This window comes from Carettochelys insculpta, chromosome 8 (genome assembly GCF_033958435.1).
Source record: "Carettochelys insculpta isolate YL-2023 chromosome 8, ASM3395843v1, whole genome shotgun sequence".
Classification (NCBI taxonomy): Eukaryota; Metazoa; Chordata; order Testudines; family Carettochelyidae; genus Carettochelys; species Carettochelys insculpta.
The window spans coordinates 37879618-37906252 of record NC_134144.1 but is presented as its reverse complement, the minus strand read 5'-3'; the positions used below and the strand labels follow the sequence as shown (position 1 = coordinate 37906252).

The 26635-nt window shown below is 42.2% G+C and overlaps 1 protein-coding gene across 1 annotated transcript in view; it reads right to left on the bottom strand.

Moving 5' to 3' along the window:
- ABCB11 (ATP binding cassette subfamily B member 11) overlaps positions 1–26635 on the bottom strand; it is a 63846-nt gene that overhangs the window by 9528 nt on the left and 27683 nt on the right. Inside the window, exons 11-20 of the mRNA XM_075000643.1 lie at positions 25353–25463; positions 23950–24075; positions 21199–21402; positions 19694–19864; positions 18207–18408; positions 17444–17519; positions 14839–14971; positions 11809–11973; positions 4948–5052; positions 4686–4847 (exon numbers count right to left, since the gene is read on the bottom strand). Coding sequence (XP_074856744.1) covers positions 4686–4847; positions 4948–5052; positions 11809–11973; positions 14839–14971; positions 17444–17519; positions 18207–18408; positions 19694–19864; positions 21199–21402; positions 23950–24075; positions 25353–25463 — 1455 coding nt within the window. The remainder of the gene's footprint in view (positions 1–4685; positions 4848–4947; positions 5053–11808; positions 11974–14838; positions 14972–17443; positions 17520–18206; positions 18409–19693; positions 19865–21198; positions 21403–23949; positions 24076–25352; positions 25464–26635) is intronic.

Here is a 26635-nt window from a genome sequence, read left to right as displayed (position 1 = left end):
GCACAATAAAATACCTTCCTATCAAACTTAGTGTATGTCAGGTATTAAAATAACACAGCATGGACTGGCATATTTAAATTGGCCACATAGCTCAGTGCTCCACGACCAGACCTGCACGCCAGGAGTGCCGTCCGCTGCTCTGCACAGGTGCCCCATCACTTGGTGGGAGACCTGTGTGGTGGCAGTAGTGGCAGCAACTCTGGGGTGGCAGCAGCAGTGGTGGTGGGTCTGGTGAGTCACCAGCATCAAGTTAGTGTGGCAGGGCCTAGGGGTGCCTGGCTCTGGGAGAGGGATGGTGGATTGGGTTAGAATATATTTTCAGTGGGTGCTGAGGGTGCCTGCTCTGAGAGAGAGGGAGGTGATTAAGTTTTATATATATTGGGTGTGGCATGAAATTATAATGAGTGCTGAAGTGTGCCACAAGGTGATAAAGGTTGCTGAGCACTGGCATAAATACGTGCCCAGTCTATCTGGTCTGTTTCCCATTGAAGTTAAATGACAATTTTTGTCAAAATAAAGACTGAAGGATGAATTCTCAAATATTCCCTGACCCATGGACCTTTCCAAGGACTAGTAAAAAAAAAACGATCCCTAAAAATGGTAATAAAAGTCAATATCATGTAATTTAGGGGTGAATGTTTAACATTTAAATGACCCCCTTTGACTTCCATGAAAGCTGTTTATGTGCATCAATATGCTGAATTTGACCCAAATATTTATTTTTATGCATTTATTTATCTTTGAATAACAAAGAAGTGATCATAATGGGCTATATAAACCCTAATGCCAACAATATTAAACACCAGGTTAGAAGTCTCTTGAGAGACTGCCGATAGATGTAAAGTGAATATAATGCAGGTAGACTGCTGCAGGTAGATTGAAAGTGGACATCATGCAGAGTGGTGTAGTGGCTACTTGTATTCTTGGAAGGATGGTTAGGAGAAGCCAGAAAAAGGTGACAAAAGTGACCATGCAATCCACCAAACTGTGGACCTGAATGTCATCTTCATCCAGTAATCAATCAGTTTTGAAGTCTGGTTTCATAAGCTCCTGCTCAAAGAGAAGAACTATCTCCTCATTTTCGTCCTTGGACAGCATTTCTGGCATAATTTTCTTCAGTGACAATGAATCTAAAGGAGATGGGTCCCAAGGATCTCTGGATTACCAGATCCTCTGTAGATGGCATATTACCTTTCCATCCATGTGGAGGATAATTTTTGGAGCTGGTCCCTATAAACGCACAGACTCCAGAACGGCCAATTTCCCCATGACTTTGGATTTGGGAGTATGCTTACAGAAGACAGACCCCACAGGCCATCATGAAATGAACCACAGGTCTTTACATTTGTCCTCTAACTTTCTCACAATAAAGAACCAGGTCTGGAATCTTAGAGTGCACTGGGAATAACAACAGATGCAGTGGGCAGTATGGTGCCCCATCTCTCTGTGGAGACCTGGTAGAGCTTGTAGGAGGACGAAGCATAGGGTGTTCCAGGAAAAGGCCAGCAACAACTTTTTGTCTGCTCTTCCAGAATGAGGCAAGGAAGACGACCATGGGATCAGAGAAACATGCCTTCGTTTAGAAACCTTGCATGTCACATTTGAATCGTACACATGAACCAGAGTTCAAAAGTGAATTTGTGCTGTCACCATGCCAGGACTCTCTGGAATCAAGCCAGAACCAACAGGGGACTGACAACGGGTCTGTTGATTTGGGCAATCTTGAATCCAGCATTACAAACAAATCAACCCCCTTTCCCTGGAGCTGGAACTTTTCTCTACTTTGGAACTTGAGAAGCCTTGTCAGATCCAGCAGCTCTGATCTATGAGAACTGGCACAGCTAACAGTGGCCGGTCCATTTCTATGATTTTTTTTCATTAGTGCTGCAACAACTGGAACTGAAGACGCTTTTGGCTCTAGTTCTGACATGCTGATCAATTCCATCTTCTTGGGTCTGGAAATGGAAACGGGAACCATAGGGTTCTGTTGGGGTCACATAGCTGCAAGGTAGAAATTGGGGAATCAGTGAGGATGGCCAAACTGTCTCTTGATTTCCCTTCTGGAATGAAAGTTCAGATCTACCAATCTTTCAGATATATGTAGCCACAGAGATTTGACTGAGACAGTTGCAGAAACCAAATCCAGGCCTCATAAGGGTTGTGGCTTCTTGGAACCTTCAGATGCTTGGTGCCATTGGCAGTCACAGAAGCCGAGACTGATCTCTGAGATCTAAGCTCCAATGCCTGATTAGGTCCAGAGGATCTAGTTTTAAGAGTTTCCTTTAGAAGGAGCTGCAAGGGAATTTCCCGATCCTTGCTGGTTCTGGGACTATAGATTTCTTCAGGAAAACCTTGCATGCAATGTCACCAACCCAAATTTTTGTTTTGCATCTCGTGCATATAATATTATTGGAAAAACTACAATTATGCATGTACCAGCCTTTCAGAATGAAATTATTAGTCAAAGCGAACCCAACCATTGAAAAAAGATGTTGGAAACCTATTACTGATCCACTGACCTTAAATCTGAAAACATTACTAGCCTGAAAATAGACTTGGCTGTTTCTACACACACCACTTTTTCCGAAAGTGGCATGCTAAGAAATGGCCCCAAAAATGCTAATGAGGCATGGATGTAAATTTGCAGCACCTCGTTAGCATTCAGTCACATGATTCAGACTCCAGAGGGAGCTCTTCTGGACTCCAAATCAGCGTGTAGGGTGCCACTCCCGCGGATCTCCCAGAAGGAAATTTTCAGGAAGAAGGGGCTTTCGATAGGAGGATTTCCTTCCAGGGGATCCCTCAAGGGCTGTGCCTCTACACACTGTTTTGGAGTCCGGAAGACCTTTTTCTGGACTCCAAATCATGTGACCATATGCTAATGAGGTGCTGGAAATTTAAATCTGCGCCTCATTAGCATTTTTGGGTCATTTATTAGCATTCCACTTTTGGAAAAAGTGGCATGTGTAGAAACGGCCCTTATGTTGTTCAAATTACCAACAGCATGTATAAAGATGTGGAAGACTTACTATACAATGGTGATTTGGACATATTTATTTCTAATATATACATAGAAATTACTTTTAAGGGGTCTGTTGTTTATACAAACATTGTTAGGTTTAGTTGTGTTATGTTTGTATTGTTGCTTGCATAGTTTATTAAAACACCATTTATCCATCCTGAATGCACTAACTAGAACATCAAGTAGTTTAGTATTGCAAGGACTGGTAAACGAGGCAGAAAAGGTGGGACTGTTAGCAGATGAGTCAAAATCCTTGTGACTCTTTGTGTATAAAATCCCATGATATTTTAAGCATGAACTTAAATATTTTGTACCTAGGGACTGTATCCTTAGGTTAAGTCTACTGTGTGACTAAATGGTGTAATGTCTGTAATATTTTTACCCTGATCCTGTTGACCTGTGAAGAATATATCCCAATGTCGAATAGGGGACCACTTTTGCTGGATGAGATAGTGTCTCAATGACTGATGAGATAATGACCCACTGAGAGATGGTTTTAGCTTATTAAGAATTACTTGGTGCCACAGATGTTTTCTATCATCAGGACAGATAAGCTAAGGTTTCATAAAAGAATAGATCAGCTCTTTAGCTCATTGATTAGGTAAGCTGAGATGCTATAAAAGGATCTCTTGCAGTAGATCAGAAAGGGAAAGATTTTTTTCCTTGTCTTGAACAAGTATAAAAAGAGCAGAGTTCCTGGGCGTTCGACAGGAGAGAACTGATCTGCAGTAACTAGGGTTACCAACTCTGCCTGAAGCTGTTTGAAGAGATTTTTTTTCCAACATGAAGTAATATCATTTTGTTAAAATATCCTGTTCAGATCAGCTGGATTGCTTTTACTGCTCACTGGCAGATCAGCACTAATTCTGGGAGACCTCAAAGCAGTAATTTGTCCAGTTTTCACACTGGTTTGGTAATGCTACCCTTCCTATGTTTTGTATTGTGTTGTGTTACTCCTTGGCTAATTATCATTGATTAATAAATTCCAGCTGAGGTTCATTTGACCGCTTATTAATAACAGAACTGAACTGAAACTAAACTGAAGAGTTGGGAAAAGTTATTGACTTTGTTCGTTTCACAGCTATGGTTTTGTTTCTATGTAGAGTGCAGGCACAAGCATACTCTTACACAGCTACTGTAAGGCACGCACAGATCTCAAAGGCACTAAAATTGTAGATCTCTAAAATTCTGTTTAATCAGATACTACCACTGATGAATTTGGTTGAAAATGACCGTGATGCACTTCAGAAATCTGCATTTAGTGCTTATGGCAAAACTCCTGCTTTGGGAATGAGAAATGAAAGACCATACATACCCTCACTTCATCTTTCAGTTATATGGGTGAGTCGTGGTAACTTTACTGACTTTTAAAGAATCATCTGTTTACACTTGTACACTGGAGAACAGAATCGGTCTCTAGTGCTGCATTTAGTTTTTTATATGGAGAGTAACTGATCACTGTGCCAGTCTATAACAGATAGTACACTCATATAGATAGAGTGAGAGTAGAGACAATGAGGATTAAATATATATTTATACTACTATTTACACACTAGATATACTATACACTATTTGTACACTAGATAATTCTTATGACATCATATATCATAATAACGAAGTAATTAGCACAGAGTAAAATAATTCCTAATATAGGGTTTCTTACCCCTTGAACCTGCGATGCATCTGTTGCAAGTCTTGTAGTCAGGGCACCAGGACTGTTTCTGTGATCATCAAACCAACCAATCTCTTGCCCTAGCATAGCTTGGAACCCCATTTTCCTTAATCGTCTTGTAAGCAACTCACCAGATTTTGCAAATGTGTATCCCTGGTATGTATAAAAACAAATAGTTTTATTATGCAGACATCCACAACAAATAGACATGAAGAGAAACTAGCAAAGCAGAAGTTTAATGAATTTTCATTACCTGAAGGAACTGTGTGAAAAATGATACAGCTCCAACCAGGACAAAAAGCAGGCAGACACCATTGATCATGTATCTTTGCTCTTCTTCATTAGGCATGGAAAAGGTCTTTTGAAACAAAAAAAGAATGTCATAACATCAGAATGTCAATAGTAGTATTAGTATTAGAAGAAGATGGGCAGAATTTGTCTGAGCCAGTGAAATATAGCAGAAAATTTTCACTTCACCCCCCTAAAGATGAAGATCAAATGAAAAAAGTCATGGGCCAGATCCTCAGTTGGTATAGATCAGTGTAAATTCACTGACTTCAGTGGAGCTTTGCCAATTTACATCAGCTGACTGTCTCATGTACAGGTTTTTGTAGTTAGGACTTATGAGAACACTCCCTGCTTTCTCTAATAGAAATCTGTGATCTTCCAAATATAAAATTCTGCTATTTCTTAATCTGACTGGAAGGAATGTGGCAGCAGGAATGCAATGCTGCTGAAGGCTGGGAGGATTGTGTCTCCCAGAGATCATTTGCATGAGAATGCAAAGGGGTGCATGTGTGATACCTTTCAGGCAAAGCCTAATGGGTAGCAAGTAAGCCATGAGATTTTGTCTATTGTAAACACATTGTTGTAAAATCACAATTTATGCTGACACTCAGTGTGGGAGTTGTGGGACCTCACCAATGCTCTGTGTTGTTGTGGGGGACAGGGCAGTTGCCATAGCTGCATAAGACATTGATTACACAGGGCTCCCTGGTTTAAAGTACTGTAAGGCAGTAGGGGAGGGGTATTAGTTGAGCCAGCTTGCTGAGTACCTTGGCCATATAGCAATAAGCCTGGTTTGACTAGTCCTTCCCACCTATTGAAAGACAGAGCTGGATACTAGGGTTTTCATGAAACTCCACACTGGAGATATTAAAAGCTGAAATCACAGAGTGGTAGCTGAGGCCACACAGAGCTGAAATCACAGAGTGGCAGCTGAGGCCAAGCAGAGCTGAAATCACAGGGTTCTGCTTCAGGGCGATCCTCCAGCAGCGCGACCAGTGGGCGGCCGGTAAGGGAGCAGCAGCGGACAACAGTGACTGGCGGGTGGCTGGTAGGAAAAGCAGCAGACAACAGTGACCAGCAGGCGGCCGGTAGGAAGAGCGACAGACGACGGTGACCGGCGGGCAGCCAGTAGGAGGAGCAGCGGACGACGGCGACCATCAGGTGGCCAGTAGGAGGAGCGGTGGACGACGGCGACCATCAGGCGGCCAGTAGGAGGAGCAGCAGCGGCTGGATGGACGGCGCGACCGGCAGGCGATCGGTAGGAGGAGTAGCCAGCGGCCAGCAGGTGGGATGCTGCAGACAAGTGGACAGCTAGTACTGCCCTGGTGATGTATCTGTGGGCTCTGGGTCCAGGACTGCACCACGAGAGGTACACCCTGTAACTGAGTGTGGGGTAAAGGCCAAGAGTCCCAGCAAGAGACTTGGTTTTACAGCATATGGGGATGGTATCTTGTTAAAGGGGTTTGTCTCTCCTTTGCTTAGATATACTGCATCTGTCACAGTAAACTTGGGGTAGGTTATTGTCATTAAATAAGATGTTTCTATCTTAGACTCTGTGCTTGCCGGGGGGTGGGACTGCCTTACCGGCACCCAGCAAGTGGGGTGAGATTGTCCCAGGCCACTGGGCCGGGGCTCGAGCCGGTTGGTTGTATCCTTGACAGGAAACCCCTAGGAGCTGAACCCGGCCCTTATGTCAGGCACCTGGCATTAATAGAAGGGTTACACTGACTTTATAAGATTCTGGGATCCTGATTGGTGTACTCTAAATTAAAAACTCAACCAGTCTTTATTACTTGATTATTTCATGCAGAATTGGAGCTATAGGGCATCGATATAAATAAATCAGTCTAAATATACTAGAGAAAGTTTAATCACTTGTTTAGAATCTTTTAAATTTTTCAATAGATGTGGATTTCATTTCACTGCATAGCTCATGTTTTTATTAATACGGTTGTACTTCTAAAACTGGCACTCTCTTGTCTGGCAACATCTCTGGTCCAGCAGGACCATGAATATTCCTGGACCAAAGAGTGCTGTACCGAAGCCAGCAGCAGCATCAGCAGGAGCCAGAGCCAGCATCTAGATGTGTGGCTGGGGCCAGAGGTGGCGGCAGCAGGTCTGGAGCCAGAGGCCAGCAGCTGGAGCTGGAGCTGGAGCCATGACCAGTAACAGCAGGGCTAGGGTCAGAGCTGCAGCAGGGCTGCAGCCAGCAGCAGCGAGGCCAGGGCTGGCACTAGTGTGGGCCAGCCAGGGCAGAGTCAAGGTTGGCAGTGGGTGGGGAGAGGGATTAGGGGTTGGTTGTGGTTTGTGGCAGGGGATGTCCCCTGGCCTGGCAAATTCCTTTGTTTGTGAGCAGTCAGGTCCCAAGGGTGCCAGACCATGGAGGTCCAACCTGTATTCTGTTCTGTCTTCAGGACTGTGTGTACTGTGGTGTGGGCTAACCTTTGGAAAACTCATGTGGTCTGGCTTCCTGTGAGTTTCACAGGAGAAATACAGGTGCATAACACCATACTTTCAGTGCCCGGGTTTTATTTTATTTGTGTTGATTTATACAAGATTAAAGCACAATACTGCCTTATAAATATGCAAGTGTTTTAGTGTCTGAGTTTTGTTGCATTTATTTACAGTCACAGCTTCCGGTTTCTTATTACAATCTGCTTGTGAAGAGTCAAACTTTCAAATATAATAAGTGAAAAACCTGAGATGTAAAGAGAAGAAACAGATTATGCTCTGAAATAAGTTCTACTTCAAATGTACTTTGTTGAGATGGACCTCAGCCACAAAGCATGGGTCCAAATCCAGATCCAGATCTTCTGCAAGATCAGGGGGTTAGATTCAGTATTCTAGTTCAAGATCATCTCTCCGTATAACAAGAGCAAAAGTGAATGAACCTTATTGTATTCTTGTAAACTCATAAATATCAGTCTTGAGCTTCAGGGTATTCTATCATTTGTGCTCTACAGCTACTACACTGTATCCAATTAACAAGAAGACTTAAACCCTTGTACTCCAGGTGGAGCATAAGTCATCTACAAGTCTCCTCAACCTCTCTCTGTCGTGAGACAAAAGTTCTGTCTGACTCAAGAAGTACCCCAGTTGTTGTCCTTTAATCTCCGTAGATCTCTTCCACGTTGTTCAAGATCTTCCTCTTTAGCCTTTTCCTTGCAGATTCCATTGGAAAGCTTGACGGACTATGCTGGATGATGGTTTTCTGAGAGTGTGGCCAACCCATTTCCACTTTCTTCTCTTGATTTGAACGTCAAGTGGTTCTTGTCCTGCTCTGTTCCAAACCTCCTTTTGTGACCAAGTCTTGCCATTTGATGTGAAGGATGTACCTCAGGCCTCTGTTTATGAATGTTTGTAGCTTGTGATTTGAAGACTTTTTAGGATGCCAGGTCTCACATCATACAAGAGCACATTCTTCACATTTCTGCTGAAGATCTGTAGTTTCACAGATACTATTTGTGAGCTCCATATGAGGAGAAGAGTCTTGCATACAGCTGTTGCTTTCCCTATCCTGGCATTGATATTCTTCTCTGGTTCTCCATCTCTGCCCATAATACTCACCAAGTAGGTGAACTGCTCCACATCTTCCAGGTCATCCCTGCTCAGTGTGATGGTTTTGTTGTTGGACTGCTTGATACTCAATGTCTTGGTCTTTCTCTTGTTGATACTCAGTCCAGTCACTGAGGCAGTTTTGTCTAGCATTGCAACCTTCTCTTCCATGCTTTCATGTCAGTGTGAAAGGAGGGAGACATCGTCAGCAAAATCAGTGTCCTCTAGCTGTTTGAAAGATGTTCACTGAATGCCGCATTGGTGGCCTTCTGTTGTCTTGCACATAATCCAGAATCCTTCAGCATACTCTGATATGTGACAAAGGTGCCTATTTTCACCTTTCCTGTTCTTGAAATTATCCACAAAATCGTAAACATCAATTGCTACTGGGGAGAAAAACAGCTTCAATGGTGGAAGAAATTTTCCCTTGGAATAGTTACCCTTTAGGTGGGTTTTACTCTTTTCTCTAAAGCACCTGGAAATGGCCACTGGAAGTGACAGGCTATTGGATGGCCCTGTTAAGATTAGTGTGGCAGTTCTTATTTTCCTAAATTACAAATACAGGACAGGGAGATATGGGGGGAGGGATGGCTCCTGCAAGCCCTGGGAAGCTGGGAAGGAGGTGGCAGCTGCCAGCACTCCCCAGGAGCCCCAGGGAAGTCACATCTGCCAGCCTCCTTGGGAGATCTGAGGAAGCAGCAGCTGCCCACACTCCCACTGCTTCCTCAAGGCTGAGGGGGTGGGGGTCAAATACGGGACAATGAGTCCCTTTTGAAAAAAAGTTGGGACACCTTTTTGGCATCCCAAATACAGGACCGTCCCCAATACAGGATGGGTGGTCACCCTATTAAACTAAGTCTGGCCTTTTCTTCCTGGTGAAGGCTTGCTGTAAGGTTAATGAGAATAAAAATAGACACACAAGATATTATGTGCAGTCACTGTTTGCTGCACATAGCAAATTACAGACAAAACAATTCCCCCACTACCACGCTCAAAAAAAGAGTTAAGGGTTCTGATACTGAGCCAGAGAATGCTGGCTGAAGTCACAAGCCTGTGGAAAAGATTAGTGGACTCAATTACTCTCTACTTTCTGTAAAGCAGCAAGAGAGCAACTCCTTTAACACCCATAACATCTCTGACAACTGTTGGTTCATTGGGAAGTACAAAATCAAGTACTTATGTGCCAAATACATACTTGCAAAACAAGACAATCGCCCTTTGGTACACATGAACTGCTTTCATTGGTGCTGCAAATGGGAGATATAGGTGTGCTTCAAAGGGAGACCATAGGTCCCCACACGTTGTTGAACCAATGTGAAAATAAGCCATTCTCTTGGCAATCTGAGTAAGGAAAAGAATTCATTTGAAGAACAAGCCCAGAGCTCCAATTAGGAATAGTTTTCCTTTCCAAATGTTGATCTTTTATCTCCTCTCTTTATGTCTGTTCTTTTTATCTACTGCCATTAAACTGATTGCCAAGGAGGTAATTGTTCAATCTTTTAGCAGTTCCAGTTCATAGGACTTACTGTCATTTTGAATACCTACCAGCCGCTTATTTTACAGCTCATGGGTATTAGCAGCAGCTTGTGTTTGGACTTCTCTGCTAAATTGACAGCAGTTCTAATATTCTAACTGGGTTTCACAAATACAATCACTATACATCTGACAGTCCTCTTGGCAAGTGACATGTTTAGCTCTTGAGAGCAGTTAAAAATAGGTTGCAGATTTGACCTTTAAGACTTATATTTACACTGTCCTAAATTCTTGCAACTAAATAACTGACAATAAAAAGGACTGCTGGAATATTTTTTTCTTAGTTACAAATGCAACCAATATAATACCACAAAATACATTTAAGCCTTAGTCTTAAAAGGTCATGCTAATGAATTTATAGGTCAGCCGTGTTCTATAAAAAATATTGGTTGGAAGAAACTGGGCCCTGGCTGGGCCCCTTCAACATAATGTTAAACTTTCAATATCAGCTCCCTGGCAACAAACTAAACCCTGCAAAATCCAAAAGAATGATTCATTGATTGGTGAGAGATTAAAGTCCACTCCAGATGTCTGTGCTTCAATAGTAGAGTGTATTGCTTGGCCAAACTTAACTTTGTTTATTTAAAAAAAATTACACCACAGTTTTATATCATCTCTTCTTACTAATCCATCATAATATGAGCATAGTATACAAGAATGCATCTGCTGGTGTTCTTGTTCCCTGGATGCAACCTTTCCATCCTCTCTATAGCTCGTTTTATCTCTAATTTCTCCAGTTGTGAGTGACTTTGGGAAATATTTGCAATTTATGTAACTGGAAAGATAAAATTTAGGATTTAGCATCTGTTTCCCAATAAGATTTAGTCTAGTGTTATACCTGAGATGAATGAGACAGAAGGAGCTGAACTCAGTGACTCAAAAAATGGTGTCCCCCACTGAGTCTAGATTAGAACACAGATCTAATTACTCTTAATGCTAGTCCTTTTCTGTATCCTTGCACTACATAACATTCTAAGCACATAATATATGTCTAAGCTTCATATAAATGGGATGAAAATGGCTCATAAAAATAGGCATTTTGTACCTGTAACCAGCACATAATACCGCAAGTATGAGAACAGCTCATATGTTAATTGTTACATCTGCTCTGGGAACTAGCTTTCTTCATCTGAAGTTAATTAAAAAACAAGATCATCTGTGCAGGAGACATGCTTTCTTGGGGGGCTGGCCCAAGGCAGTGGAACAAACTCCTTCAGGAGCCATAACAAACCTCACCATCTCCTGTCCCAAGTGTACGGTGTACGTCTTTGACTACTCCACATCTAAAGTGAACACAAAGCAGCATATGTGCACACAAAACACCCCAAGCTACTGATACATTACATTACACGGCACACATTTCTTTCCCCTTGGGGAGAGGATGACAGAAAGAAGGAACCACACTGGACAGATGTTAGTCACAGGGCTTACTGTGGTTCTGCAAGGTGCTTACAAACTGAGTTGATGGGCGTGCCATGAGAAGCTATGTAGAAAGAGAAGTAACAGTGTCTGACTCATCAGATCACCCTGCTCTGGTTGGAAAGAAGGGTTACCCCACTTGCTAGACTAGGAAAATGAGGTGGAGATGTTAAAAGACTTGCCAAGATGACAAAGTCAGTGCTGAGTCCATAGTTCCTGGCTCAGTTTGTTCTCCCATTTTTGCCTGCTGTAAGCTCTAACGGTGTAAGAGGAAAAGCCAACACTACTGTATGGATTTTAAAATATTAGCATGACTTACTGCAAGAATCTGACTGAACAATAGAGCATAAAGGGGACTGACTGCCCCATTCACAGCGGCACCAACAGATCCAAACACCATATATGGCCACTCTGGAGCATTATATTTCAAAATCCTGGTGACTGGCGCAGGCTCCACCTCCTCTTCTTCCTCCTCAAACATCTGCTAACAAAATATATTTGATTTATGAAACATAAATATTCCCATTATGACACCCAGAAGAGATTCATCTCCCCACATCAGTACAGTTTCAGTGAGCTCCACTTCCTACCCCATGCTATCCTATTCAGGCCCGCAGACAGCACATCTGCAGAGAACTTCCAGGCACTGCAACTTCAGCATGTTACTTCACCATAGTCAGATTTTAAAAATAATACAGAAAAATGGTGTTCTTACAAATGTGGCATCACAGGTTGCTTCTGAGCAGGCTGCCAAGCAACACCTCCATACTGCACACAGGAGTATTTCCCAGGCAATCTTTGAAAAGCTGGTGTTGGAATGAAGTGTAGCCCCTGCACCTACCGATCATGCAGCCACCTCTCCCAGCCCCAGCCTGCATACTCCCCATAACCCATGGAAATGCTGGCTGTATGCAGAGATATCCCTATCCTGCAAGGGAGAGGGACAGTGCCACCCAGGCAGCTCATGCCCTACTACTATGTGGGAGTTAGTAAGCACCACACAGGGGCTTTTATGGCTCTTGGGAGCATAATTTTACTCTCTGTATTCAGATCACCAGACAACTGTGTCTCTCAGAGCTACAATTTATAAGCGTATATGATGGAGCCAAGGCCTCCATTGCCTGGGTCTTCCTAGATTCTCTTAGTTCTGAAAGTAGAGCCAAGAGGGAGAAAAAAACGTGTTCGCAGCTGAGCCATCCACTCATAGATCTGGCTTGAAACTGCCACATGGTTTCACAGGCTTCAGCGCTCAAGAGAAGCTCAACTCGCTGAGAAAAATGTCATGCCATAAAGGTTGAAAAGCAAGCTGAACTTCTTTTGGGGGAAGCAGTAAAAGGGACACGGACACATCATTTCTATCAAAACAAAAAAGCAATCAAATAGCACTTTAAAGACTAGAAAAATAGTTTATTAGGTGAGTTTTCGTGGGACAGACCCACTTCTTCAGACCATAGTATTGGCTTAATCTAATTCTTGACCTCCCGCCCCCACCCCTCCACTCTCTGATTTGCTCACCTTGATTATCTTTTTCTGATTTGTCCTCCTTGCTTACTGTTTTTGGGTCTCTGTACCTTAAATATTGAGTCTGTTCTGGTCTGGCTATGGTCTGAAGAAGTGGGTCTGTCCCACGAAAGCTCACCTAATAAACTATGTGGCTAGTCTTTAAAGTGCTACTTGACTGCTTTTTGGTTTGATAGTATATAGACTAGCACGGCTTCCTCTCTGTTACTATACATCATTTCTATGTTACACATTTTCTTTCAAGCGTGTATTTCAAAGGCTTTATTGGAATGTCTCCCTGCCTCTCACTATTCAGTAGTAAAAAGTTAGCGTGTCTCTTAACTGTATCATTGGAACACTTAGGGCCTCAGTGGCCGTAAGAAAAAGTGCAGGGTGGGAGTTCCTTTATTTCCCATTGTCCTTGCAAAAGAGTGCTTTATGCTCCTGAACTCCCTGGTGGGGCCTGCTGCCACAGGAGTGCCACCAAGCACTTTCCATCCAGCACCTCAGAAGACACTGGGACGTGGATCCCTTGGGTGACATCTGAGATTCCAGTGTCATTACACCTGGATCAAGAAGAGTTTTATACTTGCTGCTTCCCTATGCTGGCCTTATACTTCCAGCTGCTGCAATTCAGGCAGGTCACCTTGTCCTCCCTCCCTCTAGGGCTGCACGAGCCATTACTGAGTTTGCCATTTCCTCAGAAGGTGATGTATTGTATTGTTCATGGCAAATTCTTAAGTAGTACTTCAAAACACTGCAGTTGCACACATTGAGTCCCTGGTGTATGGGAGATGACTAGGCATCCATTACAATGAGAATAAAAGGGAGGCCACAGAGTTGTACACTAATTTCACCTCCTGTTAGGTGAATTGTCCTTACATCACATGCAAGAATGCCCATAATTACCTCTAGTAAGTGCAAAGATTCATAGTCAAATGATTCGTTACCTCCATCTTTGATTTAGGAGAGAATGGCTATTGGAACACCTACTGTGTGGAGCCCTGCTCATTTATTTCATCTTCTGTTAATGCAACTGTACCTTTTTGTACTTTTTTGTTTTGCCAGAAATATGTAGGAGCAGGGGAAGAAGAATGGTCGGCTTTTTCCTTGTGGGATGATGAAAACCAAAGGTGCCAGAGCCACAGTCCTGAGCACTGGAGTCCTTTGTTTACCCTGGCATGGTGCTGGCAGCAACAGGACCACTTCCTGCACTGCCCTGCACGGAGCTGATGAAGTGCTAGGAATTGAAGCTGGGAGCTTTAAGGAGGTTTGTAAATAACCACTGTGCATGTTACTAACTAGTTAGTGCTAAACGGCCCATTGAAATACATCCCGCCCCATCCTCCATGCAGCTGAACCACCCCAGAAAACTGATTCAAAGCCCAGTGAAGTCACCAGCACTCTCACATTTACTTCAGTGGCCTCAAAATAAAGCCCCAGTTACACTCTCTAAGGACTACCATGGGTCCACAGAGGATATGGGGACTGGCTCCACAAATGAACAAGCAGTGCAATTTCTATTTCTGAGCAACTGTTATAGCCGATAAAATGAGCATTTCCTCTCACGTAACCTGTCCCTGCATTTGTATGTTCACTTCAACCTCACTTCCACCCAATTCTATAGACTTACTCTGTGCTCAGGTATATACATAGTAGGTGCTACCCAATGCAGCACTTAGGTCATAGAGAGTCGAGGCCTGCATATTGTTTAAAAATAAGAAAAGGGCACATGAAAGATGATATCTCTCCAAAACCACCTATAGTGGTAACATTTATTATCAGGGGCAAAAACTGTAAATCCACGCCCTATCTATTGGCAACCTAAGCATGAATGATGACGTCTGACCTTTTGCACGGATGTGCCTTCTTCATATTGATGCGTTTGATACGAAGCCTCTGACTGGTCTCCTGCAGCTGATAACGGATGACTGGGTACCATATCAGAGAGCTGAGACCTGGAACGCTGCCGAATTGAAGCTCTGCGAAATGGAAGAGTGAAAAGGTCTGTGCCTCATGGGCTGAATGACACAATATAGGCTGTGAAAACTGGGTTAGTTTTTATTGCAACTAATATCGGGCCGTGACACCAGAGCTTGTTGAAGCAAAGCTGAGGAATCCTGCACATTTTGTGTCCACAAAAGCCAAAGAGTGGAGAAGAGAGCAGTAAAAAAGGCAATCCTAATCTATGGGAAGGATGAATTCCCTGGTAGGAACAGATCTTTCCATTCAGACTTATATACCATACTGTGTCCTATTAGATCTGAAAAAAAACAGCTTGTAGTTGTTGGGAAATTAGGGAAATTGTGGTTGGCTGTTTCCTGTTCAACTTGCAATATCTTTGCCAAGGTTACAAAAAAGTCAGGGTTTCCTGCTCCCTCGGAGTACACTATTCAATTTCACCACAGGGCCCCCAGTCACAACATAGCAGCTGTGTACTCCAAAGGCACAGAACAGGAGCATGAGCACTCAATAACATACTGTAATTTTCCACATACCCATGACAGTATGATGCCCTGGTCTATACTGGCTGGTTTGGCAGCATTGTCTGAATCAATGCTGCCTAAAATAAATAAAATTTGTTGCACAGAAGATTTCACAGTGACCGAAATGAGCTGTGAAATCCAAGCAGACCCTGCTCTCATTTTTATAAATAATTTGATTGCAAAGCAGAAAAGAGGAGTATCAGTTTCTTTGCAATCTTTTTCTAAATTAGCAGCTGAGCACCCATGAATCCCATGGAGTTAGATGGAATTTGGGACTGGTTGCTTCTCTCAGGATCTGGCCCGTTGATTATAATCCTTAAAGCTTGATTCTGGCTAGAACTGGTAACAAAAATGCTCTTGAACGTTAACATTAAGATGTATTTTCTGAGCCAGAATGTCCAGCTTTCCCGCATTGTCCAATACCTTCCACACTAAGTAATGTTTTTCGAATTATTAGATTGATTTAACTACGGCAAACTGTATGAATATGCATATGGACATGTACATATATATGAAAACATTACGCCAAAATCCTGACTACTTTTGGTGTGGGGCAAAAAGGTAGCATATATCATCTTCCATTACCTGTGCAGCACAAGGCAAAATTTGGTCCTCTATCTTCAACACAGTGGCTATCTGTATCAGTCATCCAAGTGTGTAAGATAGGAGAGATGGCTTTAATAGTCTAAATGATTACACATATTAAAGCCCCTGATCCTGCACTTGCATAAACCAAAGTCTGCTGCCGAGTACATGAGAGTAAGTTATTAGTGCTACACAATTGCTTCATGGGCTGTGTCTACACTAGCAAGTTCTTTCAAAAGATTTTTCGAAAGAAGGGGGCTCTTTTGATAGACCCATGGAGTGTATACACACAAAAAGGAGTCTTTTGAAAATAAATTGAAAGAACGGGGTGCTACTTTCGAAAGCCCTCTTCCTTTCCTTTTTCAGGAAAAACACCTTCTTTCAAAAGCTTTATTTGAAAGAAAATGTATATAGACATGCCTCAGGGCCCTTCTTCCAAAAGAACAGTCCTCATGGCACCTGATTTTTTGATCCCCGGCCTGTTCTTTGAAGACAGTTGGGGGGCTGTGTGGGTGCTCTCTTTTGAAAGAGCAGATCACTCTTTTGATCTGCTTTTTTGTGTGTGGATGCGCTCTTTTGAAAGAAGTTCTTTCAGAAGAGATCTTCCAGAAGAGCTCCTTTCGAAAGATCTCTCTAGGGTAGATTTAGCCATGTAGGCTCTTTCTGCATAGGCCCCTCCATGTTAACGAGGCAGTTTGCAAGATGCTAATGACGCACTGACGTGAATATGCATGGCCTCGTTAGCATAATGGCAGCTGCACGTGATTCGAAAGTGCCGCTGTCAGAACGCACGCCACCCGTGTTTGGTTTTAGGAAGAAGGGGCTTTCGAAGTCAGGGGGTTCCTTTTGAAAGGCCCCTGTCTGCACAGGTGGCATGTTTTTTGAAAATGGCACTTTCAAATCATGCGCGTCTGCCATTATTCTATGAGGCGCTGCATATTCATGTCAGCACCTCATTACCATCTTCTGAACTGCCTTGTTTAGAAACATCCATACTGTTGTAAAGCAGGAATAATACTTGACTTGTGCCTTAGTAAGGAGATCAGAGAGGTATGACAATTCGCCTCTGGCCTCCTGCAGTTTTCTTCGAATTCCCGTACCCTTTGAGCAGAGGGGCATAAGATTAGAGTGCATGTAGGGTGGAAAGAGACTAACTGTAGGAGTCTTTTCAGTAACTTCATGGGCTTGGATGGCTTAATACAGTTTCTATATTGCCAGGCCTGCCAAGCATCTGTGCTTTATCAAAAGTTTTTGCAGGATTCTCTTCCCATGTTCTGTACCATCCATGGCAGTAGAGCTTCAGCCCCAGGTGATTTAGAAAGTCACTAAAGAATGGAAATGTCTAGAAATGTATCAAGAGGTGTCAGTGGTTTAAAGGCTTACCGCAAGCTGTCTCGATAGCTCCCACGGCTAAAGGACGGGCCTTTCTTAAGATGTGGCTTGACAACCAGGTTATTTTCTGCAATTGTAAAATATTACGTTAGAAGCTCCTTACTTTGTATTGAAATTGCACTAAACCAATTGTTTATTTGCAAACCAGAAAAATATTCCAAGTTCAAAGCTGGAATATTTCCTAGACTACATTATCAAGAAATGTAATTCATCTTTGCCACTATGCCTTAGATTAATATGTCAAATATAAATTAATGTAAAACATACCTTAGAAAAGTTAAGTAAATTTAATATGAATCCAGTAACAATTATATTTTGAAACTCCAGGTGTAGCTATTTAGGGTGTTCTAAACATTTGGTATTACAACTTGTTAAATGGTAGAAAATGCAACAGGTCATTATATTAGGTTTTTACTTCTGCCTTCAGTCACTAGAAAAACAGATGGGGTGGCCTCAGTACATTCCACAATGTGTCTGTTTTTTCAACACAACATTGCTAAACTGGCAGTAGTAAAGGAGATATAAAATACCAGGGAATTGCAGCGGAAAAATGACATACGTTCACAGATCTAAGTGAGGAAGGTTGTTCAGCATACAGGTGCAAAAAATACATTTTGACCAGTGCTATCGGTATATCACTTTTGTGGATACTAAAATTCATCCTTCAGAAAAACCACAGGAGAACTAACAACATGGATTCTCTGTGTTTGGTGAGATGTAACTTAATTTCTTAAAAATAACGTAAAACACTTGCTTTCCACTACTGTTTCAGTAAGTGCCTTGTCTCCTTGGGTTTGCAAGGTCACCAGTGTGAAATACACCCCCTTCCTTTCCAGTAGCTCCTCATGTGTTCCTCTCTCGACAGCCCTTCCATGCTCAAACCCAATGATGACATCTGCAGCTTTGACTGTGGACAGACGGTGAGCTATTGAGATGGCGGTGTGCCCCAGGCGAGCCTGAGAGAGACAGGGATGTGGGGAGAGAGGAAAACAACATTGTTAGGCCAGCCACCTGATGCTCTGAGAGGGGCTGAGCTGAGCACCTGGAGCATGATCTGAAGTCCAATGAAGTCAAAGACTGACTTAAATTGGCTTTGGATCAAGCCTCTACAGATCTCAGCACCTCCCATGACATTGCCTGTAGACTGTAAGTTCTTCTGCAAGTATTGTAGAGCACCGTACACATTAGCAGTGCTATATCAATAATTATTACCTAAGGTGGTACTTCTGAGGGCAAAGAATGGTCATTTGAATGGTAATTGGAAGGTTCAAGGTTATAAAATTAAGCTGGAGTTACAGTGCATATAGAACTCTCTGGTTTCAAGAATGAGCATGCCCTGAGTAAAAGGGATCACTTGCCAAAGTAACTCATGCTCTTGGAATTTACTGCCTTCTCAGAGCCACTGTATGAAATGTGCCTCACATGTAGCCAATCCACCTGGGTGTGTAAAGGGCGCACATCACCATAGTATCTGTGCACCACAGAACTTTTTAAAGCAGAAGTTGACAGAAGTCACACACAGATCTCTAGACACACACAGCTCCCTTATATTCAACTGACGAAAGATATAAATAACATGCCTCTTCAAGCTGTCCCTCAGGTACTCTCTACCTCCAGAAACTGCAGAACTTGAACTCTGAAGTAGAGAAGAGAAAGGAGGCTCTGTGACGATCTGGAGAACCAGTATAATCAGCAAGCAAGAGTTAACTTGCTGAGTTACTCTTTTGTCTTTTTAGATATCAGGGACTAAAGGAAGCCAAAACTGGACAAGAGAAGAATGGATGAAAATATTTGTTCTGGATGAGTTTCTTGAACAGAGTCCTCCTAAAAGCATAAGTATTTCCTCCGTAGGGATGTTCTGGACTCCAGCACCATCGTATTAGCTTTCTGGAAGAAGTTTCCTAGTAACTTAAGTGATCTTCAGGTTTGGGTGCACTATCTTGGATTTTCATATTGACAGTCTGTGGGCAATGACTAACATCTCTGTATAAAATCATTCTTATTGTATATAATTTCAAATGCCCATTTTGGAATGTTAATGTAAAGAATTAATAGAACATTTGTCCACAGGTGTACAGATATTTTAATATTTCAGTTAGATTTAAAATGTTGATAGCAAATTTAGTCCCTTCTGAGACTCTTTAAAAAGATCAAACAATGATACAAAAGACCCTGCCACTCAGTTCTTTGAAAATGTATTTCTGTCCCATTAATACTCACTACTGATACAACATATCAAACCTTGTGAAGTGCTCTTTGGACAATAGATTCACTTTCATTGTCCAGTGCTGATGTAGCCATATCGAGTAGCAGGATTTTAGGGTTTCGGACAAGGGCTCGAGCAATAGCTATCCTTTGTTTCTGACCTCCACTCATCTGGCTTCCGCTCTCTCCAACAAGGGTGTCAAATTGCTGTGAGGAAGAGAAAAATTGAATAAATAACAAATAATTCTATTCTGCTCCCATTGATATCAATACTGATATAACTGGACACAGTACTGCAGCTGACTGCTTACCAGAATCAAGTAGAATGTGGGAAGATCTACACCAGGGAAGAAAGTCAATTTCCAATACGCAATTTTAGCTATGCCATTAATGTAGCTCGAATCGAGGTATCAGAATCAGCTTTCTTGTCCAGCGTAGTCTGGGTTGCTTTAGGCTCACGCCAACAGAGGCTGATGGCTGAGCCCAGAGAAGTCTATTTTGCCACGTCTTAATAGATGTGGCAAAATCAAATGCCGGAAGATTGACTGCAACATGGCAATCTTCTGGTAAATATGGATTAGCCCTAAGGCAGTTGCCTCCCATGTCAGACGTACAACACTCCTGTTAACATATCCCACAATTATAGCAGCCTTTTTTGCACCCATATCACATTTCTGAATCAGATTCAATCTGTGATCCACTATAACCCCCAAATCCCTTCAGCATCACTCTTGTCTAACCAGTTATTCCAAATTTTGTAATTGTGCGATTGGTCTTTAATTCTTAAATGTAGTTCTTTGCACTTGTCTCTATCGAAGTTTATTCAGTTGATTTTGCAAGAATTCTCCTATTTGTCAAGATTGTTTTGAATTCTAATCTTGTTTTCAAAGAGCTTGCTTATGTAATTTGTCTTCTGCAAATGATATAAGCATACTCTTTGCTCCACTACCCATGTCATTCATGAAAACATTGAATAGCACCAGATCCAGGACTAAACCCTGTAGGATGCCACTAAATACTTTTCCCCAGTTTGACAGTGAACCATTCCTAGATACTTTTTCAGTATGCTCTTCCAAGCAGTTTTGCACCCACCATATAGTAATTTTATCTGGACCACATTTCCCCAGTTGCCTTATGAAAATGTCATGTGGAACAATGTCAAAAGCCTTACTAAATATCAAATATATCATGTTCACACTTTACCCACCATCTACTATGCCAATAACCCTGTCAAAGAAGGAAATTAGATTGATCCAGTATAATCTGTTCTTGATAAATCCATTGTTCACTATTCCTGATACCTTATTATCTTCTACGTGGTTATAAGTTGATTACTTAATCATTTGTTCCAGGATCTTTCCATATACCAAAGCTAGGCTGACTGGCTCATAATACCCTGGGTTCTCTTTTTTCCCTTTTTGAAAGATAGGGAGTATGTTTTGCCATTCTCCAGTCCTGGTCATGGTTACAGACAGAGAGGAAGAGAAATTTTCCCACTATTCATCAAGTTCTGATGAAATACTTTAACAGGCACAAGTTACCATTGGCAGCTCCATTATGAAGTTGTAGGCATTGGCTTCTTTAGCTGCTTTGATTATATCTTCCATAGTAGCGTCATCTCGGCCATAGCGAATGTTCTCAGCAATTGTAGTAGCAAATAGGACTGGTTCTTGTTCAACAATGCCAATCAGTGAGCGCAACCACTGAATGTTAAGGGAGCAGATGTCATGGCCATCCAGGGTAACCTATAGAAGAATGCCAGTTAAAAGTGAAGAGGCGGCTGTAACTCTTCAGGCACAAACTAAGCTACTCCAGAGTCATTCTGGGAGGAGAGAGATTAATATCAGCCTTATCTGGACTTCAGAGAATACAGTCAAAAATAACACTAAGCACAACCCTGCAAGAATATGACTGCTTCCCCTCACTCCTCAGCGACATAAGCAGCGATGTTTGCTATACAGTACAGTATCATGTAAATGTACTCAAGAGTGGATGCTTGACAAAATGCTCAAACAGAAACCAAAAATCCTGTAACTAAGGTGACCAAATTGCCTAATGGCAAATACGGGACACTGGCTGTTGTTCCATTGCAGGGCGCCTCAGAGAAGGGGGCAGCTGCCCCACAGTTGGGCACCAGGGATGGGAGCTCCAGAGCCTTCTGATGAGGGGGGAGTGGAAGATGGGGGCTCCACAGCCTCCCAGCAGGGGAACTGTCAGGGAATGAAGAGGTCCTCTGTGGGATGCCTGGGAATGGGGAAGTCCTCCAATGGAGTAGCTTCCTGGCAGTGGGGGAGGCCGCCTCAAGACACCAAGTGCCAAGGAATAGAAGCCCCACAAAATAAGGGATAATTAGCCCAGTTTCTGAAAAAAGTTGGGATGGCTGTGAGACAGCTTAAACAAGGAACTGTCCTAGGAAAAATGGGGCAGATGGTAAACTTACCTCTAACAAGACTTTATGATCACAGCAGTCCCCACAACTTTATAATCTGTGTATTTATCAAGATAAATCCCTTCATGTGACAAATTTCATATTTGACTTTTCGTCCTAATTCAGAATGATTTTTTCCCCCAAAAATAACATTTTATTGCATTTGCTTCGATTTCTAATAACTATAGCTCAGGGAGGTATCTGACAAACTGTATTCTAGCCTATGAAAACGTATGCCCAGATAAATTTGTTAGTCTTTAAGGTACCACAGGACTCCTTGTTGTTTTTGATGAAACAGACTAACATGGCTACCTCTAAAATACAGCTTGGTGTTTGTAATTGAACTAGTGGAAATATTTCAGCTGATTTGGTTTTGGGCTCTAGAAAATGGATTTTTTTTTTTTAAAAATGAGATTAAAAAAAATCACAGTTATTTTGTTTTGTTTTGTTTAGTTTCTTACACAAGAGTGGAAAATGAAAATGTATGGGTATTCTGTTTTTCAAGTCTACATTTTCTCCCCTGCTCTCTTTTCCCCATTTTTCCTTTCCTCTTTCTTTCTTTACTGACAAAATGGAAGAAAGAAAGAAAGAATAATGAAAATAACAAATTTTTTTGAAAATGAGAATGTTCAAAACCAGACATTGTTCATAAACATTTTCTGAAACTAACTGAAGAAACCAAACATTCGCACCAGGATTTTTCCTTGTAATTTTCATCCTGCTCCATTTGTAATGCATTCAGAGCCTCAGGTGAAAGGTGTGATTTGAATATAGAGAGTGTTCTGACTAGGACAGTAGGAAGTTATGAAAGATCACCATAATATGACTGATTTTTATATGAATGAATTCCAAGTGAGACTGTTTCTATTTCACTCATCCATTGATTCTTACAGTTGCTCTGAAATGACCTGTATGTGATTTATTCTGTGAAGCCACATTTAAATGAAATAAAACGGTTTACAGATTACACTTTTCTGCTGTTGGTAATAAAGCATAGCTAATCCATTCAGCATATACTGTAGCAATATTACAGGGTAATGGTTAAGTGCTCTGTGCCACATTTCTCAGGCTGTTTGTCACTTCTGGATTTGCGCGCCTCGATACCACCTTCATAAGCATAAGTACAATTCCCACTGAAATTATCATTTAATTTTTATTTGATATTTTATCCTCATTAAGATCTTCTTTTCTTTCCCATCAATGTTGCTGCTTATATCATTCAGGAGAGCCTAGAACAGAACTAAACAAGGCATCCTGCTCACTTCCTCCATCACAGAATCCTGCTTCCCATCTCCGAGGAAAAAGAACCATACCCTTCCAAGTGAATATTAGGGCTGTCAATATGCATTAACACCTGTGATTAATGCAGGGCAGACTTAGCGCATGAACAAAATTAACACTCATTAACTGCAGGCCTTAACAAGTGTTAATTAACACCTACCTGGGTTCCGTGTCCCAGCTAGCTCCCAGCAGTGGGGCTGCCCTCGGCCAGGGACCCCAGGCGGGGCAACCCCAGTAGCCCCACAGGTGCAAGCAGATGGGACACAGAGCCCCAGTAGCAGCCCTGGCCACAGAACCCAGCTGGGGGCAGCCCTGCAGACACGGGACAAGCCTAGCAGCTTCACAATTAATCTTGATTAATTGTTTTTAATCGCTTTACAGCCTTAGTGAATATGTGTAGAGCTTTGGTGTCCAACCTGCTTGCCAATAGCCACAAGTGGCTATTTGGCCAGTTGAGTGTGGCTAGCTGCCTTGAACAATAAATATATTTTCAGAATAAAATGGCTAGTTCACTGTGGCTACTGCCTCAGAACTGGTTGGACACCATGGGGTTAGAGAAACCCTGCTGGAGTGAGACACTCACCATGCCTTCAGTAGGGTCATAGAACCTCTGGATGAGCTGCACTGTGGTGCTTTTCCCTGCTCCGCTGGGTCCAACAAAGGCAGTTGTTTCCCCTGATTTAATGACCATGCTGAGATTATCCAAAATCTAAAAGCACAAGAGATACTGTGTCCAGTTCTGGTAGCACATTTTAAGAAAGAGGTGGACAAACCACTGACAGTCCACATAAGAGCAACAAAAATGAAAAAAATGTTTAGAAAACCTGACCTCAGGGGGAACTAAGAATGTTTGGTTTTTTTGAAACAAAAATTCATGGGGGACTTGATAACGGTCTTCAATTATGTTAAGGACTGTTATGAAGATAACAATCAGTTCCTCTCTGTCCAATGAAGAGAGGACAAAAAGTAATGGTCTTAATCTGGAGGTAGGAATATTTAGGACAGCTGTGAGGGGAAACCATCTAACTAGAAGGGTAGTTGAGTTCTGGAAAAAGCTTCCAAGGGAAGTTGTGGAACCCCTATCATTGGAGGTTTTTAAAAACAGGATGAACAAATACCTGCCAGGGATGGTATAAATTTCCTTGTTCTTGCTTCAGCACAAGGGGATAGACTAGATCAGTGTTTCTTAAATTATGTTCCGTGAACAACTTGCAGATGGGTCACAAATGTTTGGTATCATATGCTAAAAGTATATATTTTCTGTTATTAAAACCAGATACAATGTTATTACTTTGTTGTATGATACCTGATTAAATTATTTCCTTTTGTTTTTGCTGTATATGTTGCTGTCTGGCTTTTATTTTAATCTGACAACAATTTTTGAAGAACATTTTCATAGGTGTTCCTCATAAAAATATTATTGTTTGGTGTTCTGAGGGCCCAAAAAGTTTAAGAAACACTGGACTATGTGACTTTCTGAAGTTCCATCCAACTTACATTCCTATGAATCTATGATATCAAGGGTATGCAGATGAACACTAATGAATTTTTGTGAGGTCACAGTCTATCAGTGAGGCCAACAGGCACCATGGGCCCTGGAGCAAGTGGTGGGGGGTGGGGGCAGCTCCACATCCCCAGAAGGGGTAGGGCTAAGGGAGGAAGGAGTAGGGCTGAGGGCAGTCAGCGCTTAGCACCACCCAGACCACAGTTCCCACACCCCCAAGTCCTCAGAGCCACGTGGCACTTTGGCACTCCAGTGGCAATTGAAAGGGCCCCAGGGCTCTGGCCACCACCACTAGGCCCCTTTGATGCTCCAGGCCCCAAAGCAACTGCCCCCTTTGGCCTCCCCTCCATCATCAGGCCTGCTGTCCACAGAAAAGAATTTTCATGGCAATGGATTCATTGGAAATGGAAAACTTCACAGCATAATAGCACAATCTGGTTAGTTACAGCAAATTATTCAAAAGAAAAGTGGTAAGAAATTACCTTTACTTCGGGCCTGGATGGATAATGGAAGGTTACATTATGGAATTCAATTTCACCTCTTACTGCTTCCAGCTTGTAGCCCTCTTCTGACATGCAGTCGATGGTAGGTTCCTAAAGGAGAATTTGTCATGTTATTTACTTGTTGTTAAACAACCGAGACGCTGCATTAGATACAGAATTCCCTCCAACATACAAAACAGCCACACTTCAGTTTGAGCTGCTCTGGGCTATACTTCAAAGCAGTACAGAATCTGCTGCAGGCTGAATGACAATGTGGTTGTCAATGGTGAGGAAAGTTGGGAAGAGAAATGACTTCTGTGTTCGCTGTCTGTTATGTCACTTGGAACAATCCATCAGAAAAGCTGGGTGTTTGTAATGGCAAAATATAAGGAATATTGTGGCTTTATCACAGAGGAAAAAAAAAGGAAAAGTCATTGCATACAATGGTTTAACTTACAAGTAAGTTCACTGTCTATTAGACTCAAGTTAATTAATAACACGATAGCATAACAACATGAAAAATATTAAATAGGGTCACAGCCAGAAAAACCCACAGAAGATTTTCTCCCAGTCAGCAGGCACATCAGGCAACAAGTACCATTTGCCTGACTCTTCACTCTTGTACAGAGGCATAAATTAGGTGTAACCTCATTAAAGGTAATGGAATTGCATCAGTCTGAGACTAGAGCAAGGGGCTGGAGATCCCATGGCTTTATGAAATCATAGTTTAGTGGTGAACATTCAGGCTATGACAAATAGACAGCTGTTTATCCAGCTTATTCCCCCTATAAGTGTCACAATGTCATCTAACAACTTGGCTAAAAGCTCAGTGCCTTTGGGATGGTTTTTGTTCTCATCTACACTGTGTCTACGCTTGCACTCCTCTTTTGCGTGGCCATTTCGAAGTTTGGGGCTAGTGTAGACACAGCCCTTCTTCCCTTTTTTATGGGAAGGATTCTTTCGAAGATGGGATTCACTTTCGAAAGAGCAGTGTCTACACTGGTTTTCTTCGTCCGAAAGAAGCTATTTCGAAAGAAGACTATGCAAATGAGGCGCCAGATAGGAAAAGCTGCACCTTATTTGCATTTTCGATTTCCCTCATTTGCAGGCGTCTTTCAAAGAGGAATGCAAGTGTAGCCACAGCCATAGATGGACTTTGGGAGAAGGAGCTGCAGCTGTGTCATCTGTATAGCTCTATCACATCAGTGGTGCTATATCAGGTGGAGATTTGGTGCTAGGTATTTCCTGGAGTTTGGCTGTGGTACAAATATCAATACCTTTTT